A 22,529-nucleotide genomic window follows, 5' to 3' on the forward strand; every position below is an offset into this window, starting at 1 on the left:
TCTGACAGCAGCCCCCCGCGGCGGGGATGGCGATGGGGGGAGGGAGGCAGCTGGGTGTCCTCTTCGTTAGCCTCTAATCAGGCAGAGGATGGATGCCAGCAGTGTCTGCGAGGAGAGACCCCAAAGTGTGAGGCCAATCCGCCGTCCGTCTGGCGGCTCTGTCCGCGAGACCAGCAGCTTCCTCGCCGTCGGTTGTTCGAATAATCCATGTCTAGAGCAGCTGTGGGCATTCCGAGGGCTCGGTGTGAGCTCACCCTGCCTGCATCCCGCCTGGTTTCCAGTCCCTGGCTCCAAAGCTATGGAGCACCAGCGTTCACACTGAAACTTGGCTCCTGCTTCATCCTCCCGCATCCCTGCACCCTCAGGCAGGGAAAACACTGCGATGCTCCTTCCAAAACAGGAGCAAAGTGTTTGTGTCTTGTTGCAGCATCCATCAGAAGCAGGAACCAGGGCATCTCCCTCCGGGTAGCTCACGCAGATGTTTTTGTTCCCCTGGCTCCCATGTGCTCTAGAAAGGTGACTGATTTTTGCCTGGGTAGCTCTTGCTTAGCAGCAGACTTTACGCAAATGTCACATCTAAGGGTGCGTGGGACTAATTATTTCCTTGCAGTTTGTCAGAGGCAGATGGTTGGAAGCAGCTTCCCCTGTTTGTTTTCTCGGCCATTTGTGCCTGGAAGGTTTTTCTCATGGCCCTTCAGGGCTTCTTCTTCCTTTAAAGTGACCGTTGTTCCCTGCGCGGTTCCCTACCTGTTGCACTAACTTGGGAAAGGAGTGTTTCTGCAGGAGGAGGGCGTCGGGGCAGGTGTGCCCTTGTCCCGGGAGGGCACACGCGTGTGATGCCGGCCAGGAACCCGCCGGCTGCAGCCAGGTGAGCTTTTGGAGCGTGATCCCTTCTGCCGCTGCTGGCAGGAAGCCTTTTCCTCCATGGACTTTGGGGTGAGCGCTGCATGGAGGGCACTAAAATTCCTGCTGGTGCCACTTCTGGAAGCCTTTGGCTCCTGTCCCCGTTCAGGAATCGCACGGGTGGGTTTGGCGTGTGTTGCTCACGTAGTTTCTGATAGAGCGAGGCAGGTTGAGCAATGAGCACCCTCCCCCTTCCCTGCTTCCTCAGCCAAGACCTATTTCTGGTGACGGCTGGGGGAGGGCAGCGAGGACCCACAGCTCTGCTCCATCCTTGGCTTTGACTGTGAGAAAGGGGAGAAGCGGCTCTGCTCTCCGCCACGAGACCACCCGAGGGATGAGCCCATCTTCGCTGCAGATCCCGCAGCCACCCTGTTCCCACGCGCACGCCGCCTCCCGCGCTCCCAACCCAAGGCAATTCACTCACTGCTTTCTCATTAAGCTTTAATTTATTGCTGACTGTTCTTGTGGCTGATTCTCATGCACAGGAGCTGGTTTTCCCCCTCCCTGGTGTGTGGCACGGATCCGGGCAGGGGGAAGCGCTGGCTGTGGCAGCGAGGGGGCTGTCACCGCTCCCGCATGGGGAACCTCCAGCTTTAAATTCCCCAAGGACTGAAATGCCTTTTCTTTATCTCATCAGCTGGGGCGAAAAGCGATGCCTAATCTTAAGGGAAGGCGCTCAGCGTGTGCATCTCATCCTACGCCTGGTGCAGGCGGGTGGATTACTGCAGCATCCTAACAGCAGCCTGCAGGGGCTCAGGGCTGAGCAAAAAGCTGCCTCCAATCCTTGGGAGGTTTCCTCAAAATCTAAAGGATGCGGAAACCTCATTCTAGCGTAGTCTGTGTGCTCTCCGACGGTCTCTTCCTCTCCCTCACCAGGACGCAGCCTGCTGTGGGCACGGCGTTCCCGTCAGTGCGAGAAGCTGAGCTGTTTGCTCTCTTTCTGATGGTTTTTATTGTTTCTATTTTCCATCTATGGCTTTCCAGTTCCTCAGCTCCACTGGGATGGAATTCTCCATTTCCAGCCCTCGCAGGGACTGGGGTTTCCCTCCTCCCTACATCCGGAGGTGGTTGTCGGGGACTCATCTTCTCCCAGGCGTTATTAGCGTGCCCAGGGCATGGGATGTGGTTGCCATGGCAATGGGATGATTTCGGCTGGCAGCACCAGCGGATTGTACAGGAGCTCCTGGGCCGTCGCTGAGCTGTAAACGCGGCTCTGCCTCGGAGTGCACACAACTTAAATCTCACATTTGTCCTTTGTGGGAGCCCCGTGTCTCCCCGTGGGGCTTTCCTGGCAGCCTGGGGGGCTGCGTGCAGCCCTTCATCCCTGTGCCCTGCAGGGAACGGGGCTGTTAGAGTTGGGGATCTCTGTAAAAGCTGCTGCTGAGCAGTAGGAAAGTCATCTGGATTTGTGAGCACCCCGGGCGGTGGGGATGGCGCTCAGCTCTCCTTGTAGGACCGGGACGCAGCTCCGTTCCCATCGTCACATCACGTCTGGTCTGTGTTACCTGTTGCCTTCCAGACCTGATCTGCAAACGGTGAATTAGCGATCTGGGAGGGTGTTTGGGGTTTTGAGCTGTTTGTACTTAAAAGGTGCCTTTGTTTTCTTTGACCTTGGTGCGAGTCAGGCAGTGACTTCCAAGAAACTCAGGAAGAGGCTCCAGGATGTGAGCGGTGACTGGGGTAAAACAAGAGACGCGTCTCTCAGCTGTCCTCTCATGCCCCTCTGAGCTGAGGTAGTGCACTTATTAGATTAACACGACTGTTAATTAAGCCCCAGCTCCCCCAGCAGTTGCCTAATTGTGGTTTGGACAAAATAACGCCCAACTCCTGCTGGTGATGGTGGTGGTGGTGGCTCTGGACTCTGCCCAGTAGGTCCCAGCCTCCTCGTAGCCGTTACCTGTGCTGCCCCTTCCCAAGGGGGAAGAATTCGTCCCTGGGCTGTGGCTGGGGTGCAGCACCCCTTGAGCAAAGGCTGTTATTTGCAGCCCCCCCTGGGCAAGCACCGCCTCGGCCACCAAAGGCTCTTGGCTACTAAGAAGGGGTTTTGTCAGCTTTGCGATCTCATCTCGACCTCCCCTCTTTCAGCTTAATATGAGAGATTCTGAGAACTCAGTGAGAAACGTGGATCTGGCGAGGTGGGTGTTGGGTGTAGAGGACCATGCGTGGTGAGAAGGGCTTTTTTCCCCTCTTCGTAACATCATGGAATGGTTTTGACTGGAAAGGACCTCAAAGCCCATCCAGTTCCTACAGCTCTGCTGTAGCTTTATGGAACATCTGCCTTGATGTTGTATCGCAGCGATCCCAGGCGCACCGATGCCCGGAGGTAGCGGGGAAGGGAGCCTGAGCACACAGTATTATATCCCCTCTAATCAGATTAATCTAACCAGAGATTAAACAATATCCTTCAAGCAGTCTGTGATCTGCTGTTTGTCTAAAACTGATTCTTTGTCCGTTGCGATCTCATTGTGGGGTTGGGGACGGTTAATTTAGGCTTATTTGGAGCTGCATCCTCTGTGCTCCCCATATGTTGGGGTCTCCCGGTCCTCACCCATCAGATGCTCATGGGATGGATGGGCGGCGTTTCCCATCCCTGTGGGACCCTGGTGTTGACTCCCACCTCCCCAAAGCAGCTGAGATGATGGTGATGGGCCGTGGCAGTGGGGTTTGTCCAGCTGGACCAGACCTAAAGCTGGACCAGACCTCAAGCTGGACCAGACCTAAAGCTGGACCACCTCCCCAAAGCAGTTGGGATGGTGGTGATGGGCCGTGGCAGTGGGGTTTGTCCAGCAGGACCAGACCTAAAGCAGGGCAGTTGCAGTTTTTGAGCTGGAGGATGCATTCTGCTGCTGTGCTGGGGAGGGGAGCAGGCACGGAGCTGCTGCTTGCTGAGTTGTATTTTCCCCTTTCTGCAAACCACATCTGCATTGTTTGGTTTCTGTGTGCGTGGAGGGGGGGTTCTCTTTATTTTTTCAGTGAGGCTGAGGCAGCTATTTTTATTCTCGTGTTTCCTGCACTGCTGCTTTACTGAGGTATGTGCTGCTCTTGCAGGTCTGTGGTTGCCTGTCTGTTACTGTCCTGCTCCGACGCTGCCGTTTCAAGGCAGCAGTTTTCAGCCAGGCTCTTCCACGGGCAGCTGGTTTTCTGCTCGTTTACCCTCATTTGGTCACACTTCGATTAGCCTTGGGCAGAGGTGCTAATGCTGATCCCATAAATAGATAATTGCTGAGGCCGGAGGACACAGCGTCACAAAGCACAGCCCAGAGGCTTCTTGAGACCCACAAAGACGCGTTTCATGTGGTCTGGGAAGGGGTGGGAGCTGCAGCAGTCCCATAGTTTGCTGTGTAGCCCTCTGGTGAGGGAATCATGGAATGGTTTGGGTTGGAAGGGACCTTAAAGCCCAGCCAGTTCCAACGCCTGTCATGGGCAGGGATACCTCCCACTGGATCCAATTGCTCCAAGCCCCATCCAACCTGGCCTGGAACCCCTCCAGGGATGGGGCAGCCACCACTGCTCTGGGCAACTTATTCCAGTGCCTCATCGTTCTCATAGTGAAGAAATTCCTCCTTATGTCTAATCAAAATCTGCCCCTCTCCAGTTTATCCCCATTGCCCCTCGTCCTATCACTCCAAGCCTTTGTAAACAGCTTCTCCCCAGCTTTCTTGGGAAGCTGCTCCAAGATCTCCCCGCAGCCTTCTCCTCTCCAGGCTGAACAACCCCAACTCTCTCAGCCTGTCCTCCTACGGGAGGTGCTCCATCCTTCGGATCATCTTTGTAGCCTCCTCTGGAGTGCCAGGCTCGTATTCTGCAGCACCAGGAAACCACAGGCTTCTGCGGCTGAAACTTCAGTAAAATAAGCAAATAAACCCACCCTGCTCTCCTCTGACAGCTGAAGCAGTGAAACGGGCAGAGCTGTTGTAAATCAGAGCGTTAGCAGCATTTGCTTGGACTGATGTTACCCCGAGGGCTGTTTAATACGAAATTGAAAGCCTTCAAGATGTGTTAAGGTCTCTCCAGCAGTCAGACAGGCACAAACCTAGAATGGCTTTAACCCCTGGAAAAAATCCTCCTCTTTTTCCCCTTTTTTTCTTTATAAAAGTACCGGTGAAGTTTAGCTGAAGTTAATAGAATCATAGAATGGTTTGAGTTGGAAAGGACCTCAAAGCCCATCAAGTTCCACCTCCTATCAAAGCCCATCAAGGGACACCTCCCACCGGATCCGGTTGCTCCAAGCCCCATCCAACCTGGCCTGGAACCCCTCCAGGGATGGGGCACCACCACTGCTCTGGGCAACCTGGGCCAGGGCCTCCCCACCCTTCCAGGAGAACATTTCTCCTTAAGATCTCATCTCAACCTCCCCTCTTGCAGCTTAATATGAGAGATTCTGAGAACTCAGTGAGAAACGTGGATCTGGCGAGGTGGGTGTTGGGTGTAGAGGACCATGCGTGGTGAGAAGGAGCCGTCGTCCCAAGCGGCTGCTGCTAAAGCTGCGTGTTGAGGTGCCTCCAGCCCCGGTTGTGCTGCTGCTCCCTGCGATGCTCTGGAGCGGAACTGCAGCTCTTGGCTCTCCTGGACGCTATGGGGTGGGTGGGAAAGAGCTGTGAGCCTGGTCGTGTCCATAAGGAATATTGTCCTAATCCTCTCCTTTCTCTCTCCAGACACTACCCGAAGCAGTCCTTCACCATGGTGGCAGACACTCCCGAGAACCTGCGCCTCAAGCAGCAGAGCGAGCTCCAGAGCCAGGTGAGCGCGTGGGGCTCTCCTCACCCGGCGTCGCCGTACTTTACGCCAACGTTCTCCCGTGCTCTGGTGCTTTCCTACGCCCTCGCACACCGGAGGGAGAGGCAGGTGTGGGGTGTGGGTCCCTCCTCTCAAGGCTCACCCATCTCAGCTGTATTTACTTTGGTTTTCATCCACGGCTACTGGGAGCTCCTAGAGGTGGGAAGGGTCTGGCAGGCAGTCTGCCTCTCCCAGTCCATGCCTCGCACCAGGGATCTTTTCCCAGTTTCCATCCAGCCACACGATGAGGTGAGACGGCAAACGACCTCATCCGGACAGGCGCTGACTCTCCAGGGCTTTGGGTACACCCGAATCTTGTAGGGCTTGAAAACTCCGGCAAGCAGAAATAAACAGATAGAGGGGATAACGACTGGCGCAGATAAGGATTTATTTCTCTAAGTGGGAAGAGAAGAGCCTGTTTGAGAAGGGCGTTGTCCAGACGTGCCCTGTTTTATGCCCTGAGGTTGTCCTTGGATCAGCAAAAGTCCCCGGCCTTGGCGCGTGTGGCTGTGGGCTGGGTTCTCCTGTTGATTAACTCTGGATGGTGGGAACTGGTCGCTTGGGTGGGACCTTCCTTCTCTTGCTCTGAGCCGCCGAGAACAGAAAAGGAGCCTCGATTTTTTGCAGAGGAAGCACTGGAAGGGCAAGGTCAGCACAGAAACGGGCAGCTCTGGTGGGTGACCCTTCTTCGTGGGAGTTCACTCTGCTGCGATGGAGCTGCTGAGATGATGCCCTGAACCGTTGTTAGGAACTTTGATGTCACACCACTGCAGACGTGTGCTTGGAGTACGCTGTGCTGGAAGAAAACGCATCCAGCGGCAATTTTGGCTTGAGTCAGCGTCTCGTGGGGGAGCGCAGGATGTGGCAACTGTTCTGGGAATCTATTTAATTCAGTTTTTCCTTTGAAAAGGGGTAAAAAGACTGCCCGGAGTGGTGTCAGCGAGGCACGTTGGCTCAGTTTGGTGGTGTAGCAGTGTCAGCCCTGGGCGGAGGGAGGACAGCGGAGGATTTGATGTAGTGTTTGCAGGGTGAGCAGTCATTCCTTGGGATCAGTGCCCGCCTCTCCCTGCTGTGCTGGGAAGGATGCTGTGACCTTTCTTTAAGCTGCAAGAGGGGAGATTGAGATGAAATCTTAGAGAGAAATGCTTTGAGGGTGGGGAGGCACAGGTTGCCCAGAGCAGTGGTGGTGCCCCATCCCTGGAGGGGTTCAAGGCCAGGTTGGATGGGGCTTGGAGCAACCGGATCCCGTGGGAGGTGTCCCTGCCCGTGGCAGAGGTGGGACTGGATGGGCTTTGAGGTCCTTTCCAGCCAGAAACGTTCTATGATTCTTTCTCTTCCCATTAGACTAAGCGTCAGGAGCTGAAAAGCAAATTGCCCGGGAATGCCTCCCACTGGAGGAGGAGGGAGAACCTCAGGACCTCACCTGTGAGCAGATAGAACTCCCGTGCAGCCAGCATTGAATTTTGAAACCTGGCCTTTTGCAAAGTCCCTTCCGCAGAGGGAGTTGCCCAACAGCTCCTTGGCTTGCGCAAGCGCAGCCTGGCTCAAGGTTAGAGCTAGAGCTCAGCCTGGCTTTGTGCGTCGTAGAGCGGTTGAGGGCACACGGTTGTTTTTCCATGGTAACAATCAAGATCCTGCTGCACCGAGTGGTCTGGAATCTCCAACGCTGTTCTTACAATGAATTCAGGCTCTTCGTTAGTTGTTGCTTATTAAAGGAGACCCCGGGGAGGGAGCGGACTCCACTGCCGGCACTTTTTTTGTAGCTGGTTGGGACTTTCAGCTCCTTGTGGGGTGTGGGAGGAGGCTGGAAGCAAACCCGATGGAGGGGGTGTCTTTATTCTTTCAAGCCTGCACCTCCAGAAGGTGGTCACCAACACTCAAACAGGAGGAGGAACGATGGCCCTGGGAGGGATGTGGTCCTGCCCACCTCCTGGACCTCAACAGGGGCTGCGGCTGGGATAGCACAGGGGGGTAGGAATGCCTTCTGCATTCCTGGTTGTATGGGAACACCTTGGAAGAAGGGCTGGGGTGCAGGAAGGGTCTTCCAGTCTGCCGGGCACCGTCAGTGCTGGGATGAGCTGCAAAGTGGGACTTCTGTGAGCAGGAGAGAGAAGAGAGAGGCTGCTGGGGAGGGGATGGGGGAGCAGTGGAAGGGGATGGGGGACCAGTGGGAGGGGATGGGGGAGCAGTGGGAAGGGTGGGAGAGCAGTGGGAAGGGATGGGGGAGCAGTGGGAAGGGTGGGGGAGCAGCGGGAGGAATGGGGGAGCAGTGGGAAGGGTGGGGGAGCAGCGGGAGGGAATGGGGGAGCAGTGGGAGGAATGGGGGACCAGTGGGAGGGAGGTTGCACAGCTGAACCAGGTGGAAGCTGCCAGGCTGAAATGCCTGCGCCCTGGGGAGGATAGATCCTAAACACGCTTCAGATAAGATCTTAATTCCTCTCTGCCTTTGTTCTACCTACAAAGGGAGTCTCCTCTTTTCCAAATGCCAAACATTTGTATTTCTTAAAGCACTCCGGCTCTAACGTTAGCAGCAGCAGCTCTGGTTCATTGACAATCCCTTCTTACTAATTGCAGGAGCCGAGCAATTCCCTGGGGACTGGAATAGGTCACTGCAGCCCTTCCAGAGCAGGCAGAGGGGTTCACAGTCTTGGAAATGAACGGGGTGAGCTGGAGCTGTTAGCTGGGACAGGGAGAGGCTCCTGGAGAAGGGCTGCTGGCTCCGCTCTGCAGTGATGACAACCTGGCAGGACACTTTGCTGCTTCCAGTGCCACCTAAAAAGCACCTCCTGGCCGAAGCTGCTGGGACAGGCAGAGCTCTGTGCGTGGATCTTGTAGTAAAATCCCTTGTGGAGCAGCATCGGGGCTACGTGAGCAGTCACATCGTGCATTCAAGCTTGCATTTGCCGGCCAAGCTCAACTGTCGAGCCTGTCGTGCTCATCACAAGGCTTTCCTGAGCGCAGGTCCTTCTGGAGAAGCTGTGGCTGGAAACAGCCGGGAGCTGTAGTAGAAGACAGGTTGCTGGGTCTGTGTCCTCTGTGAGGGGTTTCAACTGGTGGAGGTTGTTCTGTAGTGACGTTGGGCATCATCACTCCCGGTTTCTCCTGTTGCTCCGAAGCAGAGCTCACGTGGGGCCGGAGAATCGCTGTCCTCGTGGAGAACCCTGAGGAAGGCTGCTCCTGTATTTTTCTCTCACCGAAAATACACTCCCTGTCCCTTCTGGTGTGACTGGAAGAGCCAGTGGGTCAGCGGAGCTGTGCCGTGGGTGGGGAGGTGGGGATGGGGCAGCTGCGTGCCGAGCCGGAGCGGTTTCATGGCGATTCCGCTGTCTCTGCTATTTGTGTCTGCTGAGAAGGCGTCTTCTGTTCTGGTCACTGGTAGATGTTGGATAATGATCTCTCTCGTGTGGCTAAATGAGTCTCTAAAGTGACAGCTTTTACGCCTGCAGCCCTTTTTTATGGCCTCTCTTCCCACGTGCGGGAAGGAAATTGCAAGTTCCCGGCCTGTGGCTTTTCTTCCAGGCTCTTAAAATGGGTGGTTTTGGGCACAGCCCTTCCTGCTTGGAGGCTCCCATGGAGTGGGAGGCAGGTGCCCATCTCCTGTCCATCCTACAGGAGCTGTCACCTCGGAGCTGCTGCTGGTGACATCGAGGATGTGGACACAAGGAGGGTTTCATGTGCTTGAGCTGAGACTGTGAGGGGTTGTGATGTGTGAGAAGGGCTGCTCCGGCTCCCTTCGGATAATGCACGGATGCACAAGTCATCCTCCTCCTTCCTGCTGTGGAAGAGTTCCTCCAGGGAAATTAGTCGTGGATCCCGTTTTTTTTATGATGATGATGGAATGAGGTGTGGATGCAGCACTGTCTGCATCATAGAACCATGGAATGGTTTGGGTCAGAAGGGACCTCAAAGCCCATTCAGTCCCACCCCTGCCATGGATCCAACACCTCCCACTGGATCCGGTCGCTCCAAGCCCCATCCAACCTGGCCTGGAACCCCTCCAGGGATGGGGCACCACCACTGCTCTGGGGAACCTGGGCCAGGGCCTCCCCACCCTCATTGGAGAACATTTCTCCCCAAGATCTCATCTCAGTCTCCCCTCTTTCAGCTGAAAACTGTTCCCCTCATCCTGTCCCTGCCCTTTCTGATCCAGAGCCCCTCCCCAGCTTTCCTGGAGCCTCTTTCAGTGCTGGAAGCTGCTCTAAGGTCTCCCTGCAGCCTTCTCTTCTCCAGGCTGAACAACCCCAACTCTCAGCCTGTCCTCATCCAGGAGGTTCTCCAACCCTCGGATCATCTTTGTGGCCTCCTCTGGCCTCACTCCAACAGCTCCATGTCCTCCCTGTGCTGAGGACTCCCGAGGTGGTCACAGAGCTCCAGGTGGGGTCTCACCAGAGCGGAGCAGAGAGGCAGAACCATTCAGTGTGTGGATGAACGGCAGCGATGAGCCGGAGCGACAGGAGCGGCTTCGTGGGTCGGCAGCTTTGGCAGGAGAAACCTATCAAACCATATGCTTCTGTCCTTCTTTTTCACCCGGGGTCGCTTGCCCTCCAGTTTGCGAGGGAGCAAAGGGAGCAGGACCCCGCCAGCGTGGCTGGAGCAAGGATTCCTGGATCTCTAAGGGATTCCTGGATCTCTAAGGGATCTCTGTGTGCAAGAGGGGTTCCTGCAGCGCCGGGGGTCGGAGGGCGCCTCTCCCACCCACCCAGCGCTGCTGCCAGACTCTTCTCTGCGTACCCCGGTGCCCTTATAAGGGCAGCGAGAAGCTGAAAAGCGCCTTGTCTGTACGTTTCCTCCCTCTTTCCGGCCTTCTTGCTCAGCCCTGCCGATGGCTCCAGCTCGGCAGGATTGCGCCTCTCCTGCGCCAGAGCCAGGAAGGACCCTGGATCCTATTCAACTGCAATTTCCCTGTGCCGAGCATGGGGACAGCATCTGCCTTGTGGTCTCCTTGCTTCTTCCCAGCATCCCTGATGCTCATGCGATGCCCTGATTTCCGTGGGCTGGGGTGCAGGAACCCCAGCGAGCTGGGAGCACCAGCCTTGGAGATGTTTTGGGGGAGATCTGTCCCTGGGTACCAGCATCTTCCCCCCAAAACTCCTGGATTGGGTCCCCTCTGCCGTCAGGCACCCTCATACGTCATTTTTTTAAGGGCTAATTTCATAGAATAGTTTGGGTTGGAAGGGACCTTAAAGTTCATTTGATTCCAGCCCTGCAGTGATGGACAGGGACACCTCCCACTGCAATTTCCTGTCTTCTGAATATTTCGAGGGGTAAAAATACCCAAGGAGGATGGAAGGGGGTGGATTTATAAGGGTAAAAATACAGAACTTGGTAAAGGAACTGCTTGGCCTTGTGATCAGCTTCTCGCTTGGTGACTCTTTCCCTTTTAGCCTGCGTTCCTTGCAGCTCATCAACTTGTGTGTTTGCAGCCGGTGCGGGTGTCTGGGTCGCCTTCCTTGGGGTTGACTGCGGGATAAACTACGGAGATGCCCTGAGCAGCATCTCCGAGCGCAGCAGCGGGACCGGCATCCCCCGCGCAGGCTGCGGAGCTCTCAAGGAAAACAGCCTTTATGGAAAGCAGAGGGGATAAAGGATAAACACGGCCCCTCTGAGCAAACCGGGGCTGACTCACCCCCTCCTGATCCCCCGTGCGGGGCTGTGTCACGGGCGTCGTGCCCAGCGCTGGTGACCATCGGGTGGGAGGAACCACAGGGTAACAGCTCAAGGCTGCTTCTTCCTCATCGGTGGTGTTGGAGCTGTTTTCTCTACCCCAGCCAGAAAAAGGGGGTTGAGAGTTGGGGTTGGTCAGCCTGGAGAAGAGAAGGCTGTGGGGAGAACTTAGAGCAGCTTCCAGCACTGAAAGGGGCTGCAGGAAAGCTGGGGAGGGGCTCTGGATCAGGGAGGGCAGGGATGGGATGAGGGAGGACAGTTCTAAGCGGAAAAGGGGGAGATTTACATGAGATATTAGGAAGAAATTCTTCACAATGAGGGTGCTGATGGTCTGGCCCAGAGCAGTGGTGGTGCCCCATCCCTGGAGAGGTTCCAGGCCAGGTTGGATGGGACTTGGAGCAACCGGATCCAGTGGGAGGTGTCCCTGCCCATGGCAGGGGTGGCACTGGATGGGCTTTGAGGTCGCTTCCACCCCAACCTATTTTGTGATACTATAATTTGAGCAAAAGGAGGCTTCTGCCTTGAAATCTGTCTCTCGTGTTCCTCTGATGTGCTTTGGCATCTTAGTTGTGTGACTGTCCTCCCAGGGTCGACTCCGCAGCCTGCTTCATTAAGCTTTTCCTTTCTAATGTCACATTAGAGTTAGAGATCTGGCGTGACTCAGTCCGTACCATCTATCTGAGGATTCCAGCGATACCTCGTGGCTGTGAAGAGGCAGCAGGGGCTCTGATATGCTTTCAAACCTTGCGTTTGTCTTAGCCTGCAGGATAGGAAGAGGAAATGTTGTGTTTGCGAGCAAAGCATCGAGCTGTGGGTGTCTGCCCCGCTGTAACCTCTGCAGCCAGCACTGAGCTCTGCTCTGGGTGCTCGTGGCAGGGCTGGTGTCCGGCGGCACCTCCTGCTCCCGACAAACCCTCCTGGCAGGGCCATTGGAGTATGGGATGCCCAGAGCTGGCCTTTTCCGTGCAAAATGGAAACCGCCGTGCCTCATTTTCCTCTGGAAATCTCTTGTTTCCCATGCTGCTCTGGACCAGGGATGGGGCAGGACCTGCTCCACGGTGTCCTACATGCCCGCAGCCCTGGCAGGGTTTGACCGGGACACGTCTGCTGTGCCAGGTCCCGCTCCGGAGCAAGGCAAAGCTGTGGGAGAGCCCAGATGGCAGCAGAGGTGTCTTGGCTTCTCCAGAAGATGCTATAAAATGTTTGGCAGCCTTTCCTGAAAGGTGTTTCCAGGCTCAGCTGGGCTTACCGTCTGGATGGGAGGCAAATATGTGAGGTCTGGAGGAGCCTCTCCGTAGGAGTACGTGTCGGAAAGAAATCGGCTTTATCCCACCTCCCCCAGCGCTGCTGCTTCGCTGCCTCCAAGCTTTATCTTGGCACATCAGCGCGGTGCCGATCTGCAAACACAGCCTTCATCCTGCGAGCTTTTTCTTGGCGGGGCCAGCCCAGCTTCCCAACTATCCGTCTGGCGGGCAGTGTCCGGCTGCGGGATGGGTTACGGGAAGCTGCCCGTGCTGGCAGACCTGCTGGTGTCCGGCCCCTGCGTTTCCCTGCTCGGGGAGCGATGCTTCGGCTGCTCTTCCAGCCTTCCCTCATCCCAGGCAGCTCCTGCTCCTCTTTGCCCACCACCGGCAGCTCTGCCTTCAGCCTCTCACCAGCCGGAGCGGGTGAGCGTCAGCCCCACGCTGCACACGCAGAGCCAGGCTGCTGCGACCCACAGCTTGAATGTGCTTTCGTGAGAGGCAGTGGTGACCTTTTCATTTTGTGACACCACACGACTGTCCGCGGTGCGCCAGGTGAACTCCGGGGAGGAGAATCCTGGCTGGGGCAGCGTTGATGGCAATAAGATGGAATCCCTTAAGGCTCTTCCCTCCCCGCATAGAATCACAGAATCCCCAGGTTGGAAAGGACCCATTGGATCATCGAGTCCAACCATTCCTAACACTCCCTAAACCATGTCCCCAAGCACTTCATCCACCCGTTCCTTAAACACCTCCAGGGAAGGCGACTCGACCTCCTCCCTGGGCAGCTGTTCCAGTGCCGATGACCCTTCCAGTGAAGAACTTCTTCCTGATGTCCAACCTGACCCTCCCCTGGTGCAGCTTGAGGCCATTCCCCTTGTCCTGTCCTCTGTCCCTTGGGAGAAGAGCCCAGCTCCCTCCTCTCCACAACCTCCTTTCAGGCAGTTGTAGAGAGCAATAAGGTCTCCCCTCAGCCTCCTCTTCTCCAGGCTGAACACCCCCAGCTCTCTCAGCCGCTCCTCATAACCCTTGTTCTCCAGCCCCTCACCAGCTTCGTTGCTCTTCTCTGGACACACTCCAGAGCCTCAACATCCTTCTTGTGGTGAGGGGTCCAGAACTGAACACAGTACTCGAGGTGTGGTCTCACCAGTGCCGAGTACAGAGGGAGAATCCCCTCCCTGGCCCTGCTGGTGACCCCATTTCTGATCCAAGCCAAGATGCCATTGGCCTTCTTGGCCCCCTGGGCACACTGCTGGCTCATGGTCAGTCGCTGTCAACCATTACCCCCAGGTCCTTCTTCTCCGTGCAGCTCTCCAGGCACTCTTCCCCCAGTCTGTTGTACCCCAAGTGCAGGACCCGGCATTTGGCCTTGTTGAGCCTCCTGCCATTGGCCTCATCCCATCGATCCAGCCTGTTCCGATCCCATTGCAGAGCCTCCCCACCCTCCAGCAGATCCACACTTCCACCCAGATGGGCAGAAGCAGCTCCTGACAGGCGTTGGGGCAGGGCCAGAACCTTGTGACGAGGTCGGGAGGCCTCTCTGCACATCTGCTTCCTCCCCACCGTGAACGTGGGGCGTCTTTCTGGCCGCTCGGATCTGAAAGTCAGCAAAGCTGCTGCGTCGGGGCGGGATGCGCAGCTGCGTGCTGCTTCCTTCCCTGTTGGAGCCATCGAGCAGGCGCTTGGGTTTCAGCTTCTGCAGAGGCCACTTCTGCTTCTGCGTGACGTGAGTGGGAGCAGCGATCCTGCCCGGAGCGGGGCCGGATGGGACCCTCAGAGCCGAGGCTGTCGAGGGCTGGGATGCACATCTGGGCTGTGGCTGTGTGCTGTGTTAGCTCCCTCCTGGCAGGGCTGGAAACTCCAGTCTTGAAGCAAAGAAAACCAGGACTTTTCAGCTCCTGGGTGTGATGGGAAGGGATGTTCACGTCGGTGTGCGGCAAACAGAAAGGAGGATGCTTGTGTTTCACCAGCCTCCACCCTCTGCTTTTATTATGATCTTCCTGGGTGTATTCCTTGCTAGAGGCAGCGAAACGTCCCCCCACATGGAAAGGCTCTTGGATACAGCCCATCAGGTCCTCGGGGCTCTCGGGCGGGTGGCTTGCCGTGGGTCAGCCGCTCCGTGGGACACGACCTGGGCTCACTGGTGGCCAGCAGGAAACTCAAAGTAAATCTGTGTTACCCCACAGAAAGAGAAACAAGATCAGCAGATGCCTGGGAAGCTGCTTGGGTGTTTCAGCTCCTGGCAGCGCCCCGTTTCGCCGTTACGGAGTGCGTTGGGGTCTCCCAAGCAAGGCAGAGGCTCTGGGAGAGAGCTGCTGCATCTCCTGAAGCGTATGGGTCTAAATGGCCTCAAGCTGCGCCAGGGGAGGTTTAGACTGGATATTGGGATAAATGTCGTTCCTGACAGAGTGGTGAAGCCCTGGCAGAGGCTGCCCAGGGCACTGGGGGAGTCTCTGTCCTTGTAGGGCTTCAAAAACCATATGGATGTAGCACTTTGGGACATGGTTTAGCAGGGACGGTGGGGTTGGGCGGATGGTTGGACCGGGTGAGCTTAGAGGGTTTTTCCAACCTTAATGATTCTATGATTCTAGATTGGTTTTTTTTCCTTGCTACCCAGATTCGCTACAAGGAAGAGTTTGAGAAGAACAAGGGGAAAGGCTTCAGCGTGGTGGCCGACACTCCGGAGCTGCAGAGAATCAAAAAGACTCAGGATCAGATCAGCAATGTGAGTAACTTCTGTCTGTGTGGGATATTGCCGTGACCTTCCTCCTACCGGAGGAGGCTGGAGGGGCTCTGCCCAAGCGGACCCTTGCTCCGACGGCTGCTATCGGACACACGAGGCTGCAGCATCGAGAAAGCCTGGCAGCGTGAATCTTCTCGGGTATTTGTGATGCTCTTGCACCTCTCCTGGCTCCTCTGTGCTGAGGGTATACGAGGGATTATCCAGGGGTATCTGAGGTATCCAGAGGGGTATCAGAGCCCTTCAGTTCTCTGAAGGTGCTCAGGTCCACGTTGTCTGTGAGAAGCAGGGAGGGGAGCAGCAGAGTGGCATTTGGTGGGGGCAGATGTGGACCAGGGGAAGTCCTGTGCACCCCTGGTTGTCACCGTGACCCACAGCGTGGGCAGCACTGCGGGGTCTGGGCTTGCTGGGGCCATCCCCACGCTGTTCCCCCGACGGACTCGGTCCCTCCTGTGCTCTCTCTGCTTTGTTTTTGTGGATGGAAGCCGTGGCCGAAGGCACACCTCTTCCTCCTGTCCGTGTGCAGCTGTGGCTGTCCTCTGCCAGACCTCTCTTCTGTCAACTCCTGCAGAGCCCTCCCAGCCATCCGGCTCTCAGGAGCATTTGCTGCTGCCGCCGTTGCTGTTGTTGGTTTGTGCTGAGGCTGCGTTGCAGTCCCCAGGGTCCCAAGGGTGGGACAGGCAGCATCATCCGCTTTCCTACCTAGTGCCAACATCTCGCGGGACAGGCTTCATCTTCTGCTTTCCTACCTACAGCCAGCATCTCGTGGGACGTGCAACGTTATCCGCTTTCCTACCTCGTGCGCGCTTCTCGCAAGACAGGCACCGCCATCCGCTTTCCTACGTAGCGCCTGTGCCTCACGGGACAGGCGACATCGCCTATATTCCTACCTACAGCCCACATCTTGCAGGACAGGCAACGTCATCCCCTTTCCTACCTACAGCCACATCTCACAGTGGCCACCGAGCCACAGCAGCCTTACGGGGAGCTCCTCGAGGTCCCCCGGCCACGCACAGCTTCCCTCTTGCCTCGATGCTGAGATGCAGGGGTTCCTCCAGCAGCATCCCTGTTCTCCTTTGACCTTCTGGAAGGAGAGCTCTGTCCTGCGTCTGCAAGAAACTCCGCTCTTCTGTTTCTGAAAGCCAAGTTCAAACCATGCCCGGGTTTCAGTGGCAGCTCGTGCTTCACCCAGCAGCCGCCGTCCGGGCGCTGGTGGAGCTCTACGTGGCAGACGTGGACCTCTCTGCGTTGCCATGGTGAGGGAGGAAGATGCACGCTCGCACACAGAGCTGCGGCGCTGGCTGCGGCAGCCGTGGGGCGGATCTGTCCCCTGCCCAAACGTGACCCTGTGCTCCGTGACGCTGTGGCACTGCAGTGGCATCTGCCTTCAGCCGAGCGCAGGGAGTGAATTAACCTTTAGCCGCTAGCGCAAGTCACGCTGTTCCTTATCAGATGTCCAGGAGCTGTTGCAAAACTCAGCCCAGCAGAAGGCAGAGCTGGGAAGGCAGGATTCTCCCTGACCAGTAAACCCGCCCCTGGAGCACAGCTTCGCATGAGAAAACTCCTGGACATCCACGGCTTCTGTGAGCTTCTCCCAGCTCGGCAGTGCTCTGAGCCGCTCTCGCTTTTCCATCCTTGAGCGTTCCTGCCGTAGGGACAAAGCCCCTGGGGTGGGAGCTGCTGTCTGCACCCCCGGCGTGTCCAGGGGACGAGGGTTTGTGCTTCCAGGAGTGCAGGGAGAGGGAGAGCTTTGCCTCCACCCGCAGCGGGAGCTCACGCAGGGGCACACGCACATACACAAACCGCAGCAAAGCGGGACGAGGAGGTCGTTTATTCCCTTTTCTGATCCCATTGTGCAGTTTGGGGCAAGGGCTGATCTCTCCTGGGATTGCTACGGGATGTTGCATCCCAAAGCGCAGGACATCGAGGGCTGGGAAAGGCTTCCCGCTTGGGAAACGGACCTGGCTGGAAGATATTCCCTGGGGGCAGCGTCTCAGTGGGGTCTGAGCTGGCAGAGGATGAGCACAGCTTCCCTGCCACGGACCCTGTGGGCTTTGTTCCGGAAAGCGCTGCTCTTTTTGAGAGCATCTGGAGGTTTGGGGGGCATTAAATAACACAGCAGAGAGCTGTGAGCAGCCCGGTTCGCTCTGCTCAGCCCCTTTCACCCTCTCTTGGCCACCGTAGCGGTTTTCAGCAGCTTCGCCGTGGGCATCTGGCTGCCAGCCTGAGGTGGCAGTGACCCACTTAATAAAGACAAACCTCCTCCCTGCAGAAAGCCCGGCTCGGCGGGCAGCTTTTCGCTCCCAGGGGCGCAGCCGGGCAGGCGCACGGGCAGCAAAGAGGCTGCCTGGCACGGCTCGCCGGGGCGTGAACGCATCTGCAGCTCAGAGGTGTCCCAAAGTTCTCATGGTGGAAGATGCCAAGAGGGTCCTGCATGTGGGGAAACCCTCCTGGTGATGGAGCTGTGCAAAACCTGAGCCTCTGACCGCTGGGAAACGCCGTCCTGAGTTGTCCCCGCTCGGATTCCCGGGACAGGGTGCTCATTCTGGGATGTTCTCCTTCCTAGGAGGGTGGCTCTGCTCCAGGCGCTGCCTCCTGCCTGTGCAGGGAGCCTCTTGGAGTGCCCTTCAGTAAATAACTGTTTAACCAGCAGACAAATGGGCTCCAGGTGCTTTCCTGCAGCAGTGCATTCGTTAACACAAATGGCTATTAATTTTTACACCCACGCCCAGGCGGCTGAGTTAACCCTTCCCCTACCAGCAGCTGCAGGGGAAGGCTCTGTGCTGGTGGCTTTGGTGGTATCTGCTTTGAGTTTCCTTCAGTGAAAAAAAAACCCCGAGACCCTTTTGTGCTTCAGTTAAAGAGAAACCTGGGGGTGGATGTTGGAGTGGAACCTCCGCGGCACCCACTGGACGTGGGAGTTGCACACAGGACTCGGTGTGTGCGAAGGGATGGTTCCTAAAAGGTACTTTTGCTCCATTCTCCCGTAGCCTCGGGGTGTGGGAGCCCAAGTTTCAGCCACAGCTGAAGAAAATGCATATCTGAGACATCGGACACAGAAACCTTCTTTTTATGCCACAAACCAGGCTCTGAGCGAGGGTCCCTGGAGAGATGGGGGAAGGAAAGCCGCTGGGGGGGCCGTGCAGAGTCCTTGGTAGCGGAATGAAATGAGCTGGGATGAGGTGAAGGATGTTTCTGGTGCTGAAGGGCTGCAGGAGCTGCTGCCGTTGCCGAGGGGTCCGGGCTCAGCCTCACAGCAGAGCCGTCCTAGCTGTGCTCTGACCTCTCCTTCTTCTCCTTTTGCTGTAGATCAAATACCATGAAGAGTTTGAGAGGAGCAGGATGGGCCCGAGTCCCAGCGAGGGTGCTGAGCTGGAGCGCAGGAACTCCCAAGAGAGCACCAATTACCGGAGACCCGCAGAGCAGCAGCATCAGCCGCCTCATCACGTCCAACCCAGCAACCCAGGTGAGGCGGGGGGCAGCGCAGACGGCTCTTTGCGAGGGGCTTTGCGGTGTCCCCCATGTTCCAGCGCCGGATAATGGACCAATCCTTCCCCCGCCAGGCTACCAGCAGCAGCAGCAGCCGTCGTCCCAGTCCTACGGCTACAAGGAGCCCGCGGCACCAACCTCTACGCAGCGCAGCGCTCCTTCTGGAGCAGGGGTGAGTGCAGCCCAGGGCTCCCTGCGCCCACCTCGCCGCCAGCTCCTCATTTTCCACCCTTGAGGGTCAGGGTTTGCTCCGCTTGCTCCCTTTCTCCTGTGTTTCGAAGGGGCTCTTGGGTTGAATGCTGAGTGCCAGGTTTCTGCTCCATCAGCATCCTCGCGTTGGGGAAAAAACCTCCTGGATCCCGCAGGGCTCTTGCACGGGACTCAACGTGGCTCCTTAGGATCATTGCATCGTGGGATGGTTTGGGTTGGAAGGGACCTCAAAGCCCATCCAGTTCCACCCCCTGCCATGGGCAGGGACACCTCCCACTGGATCAGGGGCTCCAAACCCCATCCAACCTGGCCTTGACCACCCCCAAGGATGGGGCAGCCACCACTGCTCTGGGCAACCTGGGCCAGGGCCTCCCCACCCTCACAGGAGAACATTTCTCCCTAAGATCTCATTGCAATCTCTTCTCTCTCAGCCGATAACCATTCCCCTTCACCCTATCCCTGCACTCCCTGATCCAGAGCCCCTCTCCAGCTTTCCCGGAGCCTCTTTCAATCCTGGAAGCTGCTCTAAGGAATCCTTGGAGCCTTCTCTTCTCCAGGCTGAACATCCCCAACTCTCAGCCTGTCCGGGTACAGGAGGTGCTGCAGCCCTTGGATCATCTCCGTGGCCTCCTCTGGCCTCGCTGTCCTTGCCCTGGGACTCCCTCGTGGCAGAGCACAGGGATGCTCCATGCCCACTGACCCCTCTCTCTCTCTCTCTCCACAGAAGCGTTTCCGCGCCGTCTACGATTACAACGCGGCTGACGAAGACGAGGTCTCCTTCCAGGATGGCGACACCATCATCAACGTGCAGCAGATCGACGATGGATGGATGTACGGCACGGTGGAGCGCACGGGCGACACAGGGATGCTCCCTGCCAACTACGTGGAGGCCATCTGAGCCGCGGGACGGGACGGGGCACGTGGCTGACAGCCGAGCCCCCGGCCCACGCCGGCCCCCGTGTGTGTGTGCGCGCGCGTCTCTCTCTCTGCCCCAGCATCCCTTGTCCCACGTGCTCTGCCATCGCCCACCAGAGCCGCGTCCTGACGTCTCGGTTACTCTTTTTCTGCAGCCGCCTCTGGTTTCTCTTGCCAATTTAGCTTTGTTTTAGCTCTGTCGGGACCGAGGGACTGTCTGCCAGGGATGCTGGGGGCTCGAGAGACCAAACCGCCGCAGCTTTCCTTCTCCTTAGGTCTCCCTTCTCTCTGGCTCTCCCGGGCGCTCCGGCATTTCCCGGCTGAGGGAAGCAGCCAGGATCCCGCAAAGGGAGGAGGAGACCCTCTGTTAGGACCAAATTGCTCCTGCCCTGGCAGGGATGGGCAGAGGGCAGCGATGTCTGCAGGGATGAGGTGAGGGGTGCTCATTCCGAGGGCTGGGATGGGCTGGCAGCCTCCGCCCTGCACTGCTCCGGCTCATCCCGTTGCTTCTCCTGGCTCCTGTGCAGCATTTCCATTCAGTCTTCACTCCCTTCAGTCCTCAAAACAGGAAAACATTCACGGTTAAAATCCTTATACAAAATCTTCCTTTCTCCTTGGCCTTCGAAGCGGGGGCTTTGGCTGCCTCATTCCGCATCTCCATCCCTCGGGATGGAGCCGAGGGGCTGGGAAGGTGCAGGTGAAGGTGTAGCCGCAGCGCTGCTCCTGTTGGAGGGCTGGAGGTGGGCTGGGCTCCACGCTGAGGGGAAGCGCTGCGATGCTACGCCCTCCCGTCCCCCTGCCCCGCTCCAGGTTTGTCTTTGGGCGCAGGAGCCGGGGGTCCCCAAGAACAGCCTCTTTCTCTCTTGGCAGTGGTCGCTCCCCAAATTCACTCAGAACCTTCCTGCTTTTCTCGTGCTGCTGTGGGGCTTTTGGGACCCTCTGAGGGTAGATGGGTAGATGGTCTGGGGAGCCGGCAGGATCAACTCCAGTCCCTGTGCCTCTTCCGAGCCTCGTGTGAAAGATCCTCCCTCTGTTTCACCGCACTGGGGACCATCCTGGGTGCGTGTCCTCTCTGGCAGCTCGGAATTGAGTGGTGGAAACCAGGGTTCAGCCCCCCTGAGCCAACCCGCACCTCTCGCTGCTCCTCAGTGGTGGTGGTTCTGGGACCACTTCTCATTAGGGATGGTGTCGTGGACCAAAAATCTCATAGCACATCCCTGTCTCCTGCTCTTTTGGGCTTGGAAGGTACTGGAGATGGATGGGGCAGGTCTAACTGGAAGCCTGTGTGGGGACGGTGGGAGAAGGATGCTCTTCTGGCTCAGAGAAGCCAAACGTTGGGAAGCGGTGATGCCTTTGTGCTGCCTCCAGCACTCCCATTGCTCCGTGGCCACTCGCAGCTCAGCCTGGGCCATGGACACTGGGCAGCTGGAGAGGACCATCCCCACGCCAGGCTGCAGGGCCAGCTTCCGAGGGGAAGCTGCCACTTCTATCTATTCCTTAAGGAAAATAAGGAATCTAGGGACCAAAGTGGCTGAGTTGAGACATTCCTTGGCTCTCTCCGGGGACACATCCTTGGAGACGGTCTCATGGAGAGGATCCCACCACCTCGTGCTTGCAGTCCCCTTTCTCAAAGCACGTGGGACTGCGGGGGTGGTTCGTGGCTGGGGTTGGGGTGACCACGCTCAGGGGGTGCTGGAGCAAACGCTGCTCCGGTGGGGAGGGACTCCTGGCCGGGCAGAGACCCACCAGAAGGACCTGAGATGATGAGATGGGAGTATTTTGTTCCTGACTCCTTCCCCAGCCGGCTGCAACGGGAAGAGTGACAGGGACTCCTGGCATCGTCGTCGCCGCGGGGTGAGAACGGCACCCCAGAAGAAGCCGGGATGGGCTTTACGGGATGGGAATCCCGGTTGGTGCTAAAACAAGCGAGCACAAGAGCAGGGGAGAGGGGGTGGCTGGGCAGGGGGGGAGCCTGCGTCTCCCTGCTAATCCTCTTCTTAATCACATTCTTGTCTGGGAATAGGGGGGGGAGTATCAATGTGAATAAACTGTTTTTTTAATGGACCAAATAACACGGGCAATTACATTTTGGTATATAAACCTTTTTTTAATGCTACCTGGAAACCATTGTCCCGATTCTCCCCTCCCACGCTCTGCCCCTTCTTCCCTGCCATGGGAAACCAACCTCTTACCGCTTGATTTCTGCCTTTTCTCTCAACTTATGCACTTTTTTGCCTTTTTTTTCATAGCTGAAAAGCACCTAAACCTGTATTTAAAAGAAAGAAACAAAGAAAATAGTAAAAAAAAAAAACCCAGAAAAAAGTAAAAGCTCAATTGCTTCTCATCGTGTGTAAAATAGATCTTGTCCATCCCAGCTTTCCTGGTTGCATCTCAGTGCTGAGCTTAGAACGTGTTTTCTTCTGGATCCATCGCTTGATTGGGGTTTGTCCTTGTGTACTCCTTCCCGTCGGGTTGAGCACCCACTGGTAAAAAAACACAATTTGGCCTTTTTTAACCGAACCATCAAATGGAACAAACTGACCGATTCTCTCCCCGGTTTACTCGAATTAAAAATAAAAGTATAATTTTTA

At 56.9% G+C, this 22,529-nt stretch overlaps 1 protein-coding gene across 1 annotated transcript in view; it reads left to right on the forward strand.

Moving 5' to 3' along the window:
• Window positions 1-22,529, forward strand: part of LASP1 (LIM and SH3 protein 1) — a 34,760-nt gene extending 12,231 nt beyond the window's left edge. Inside the window, exons 3-7 of the mRNA XM_009556682.2 lie at window positions 5,559-5,643; window positions 15,202-15,309; window positions 18,634-18,790; window positions 18,888-18,985; window positions 19,748-22,529. Coding sequence (XP_009554977.2) covers window positions 5,559-5,643; window positions 15,202-15,309; window positions 18,634-18,790; window positions 18,888-18,985; window positions 19,748-19,921 — 622 coding nt within the window. The 3' untranslated portion in view covers window positions 19,922-22,529. The remainder of the gene's footprint in view (window positions 1-5,558; window positions 5,644-15,201; window positions 15,310-18,633; window positions 18,791-18,887; window positions 18,986-19,747) is intronic.

This window comes from Cuculus canorus, chromosome 25 (assembly GCF_017976375.1).
Source record: "Cuculus canorus isolate bCucCan1 chromosome 25, bCucCan1.pri, whole genome shotgun sequence".
Classification (NCBI taxonomy): domain Eukaryota; kingdom Metazoa; phylum Chordata; class Aves; order Cuculiformes; family Cuculidae; genus Cuculus; species Cuculus canorus.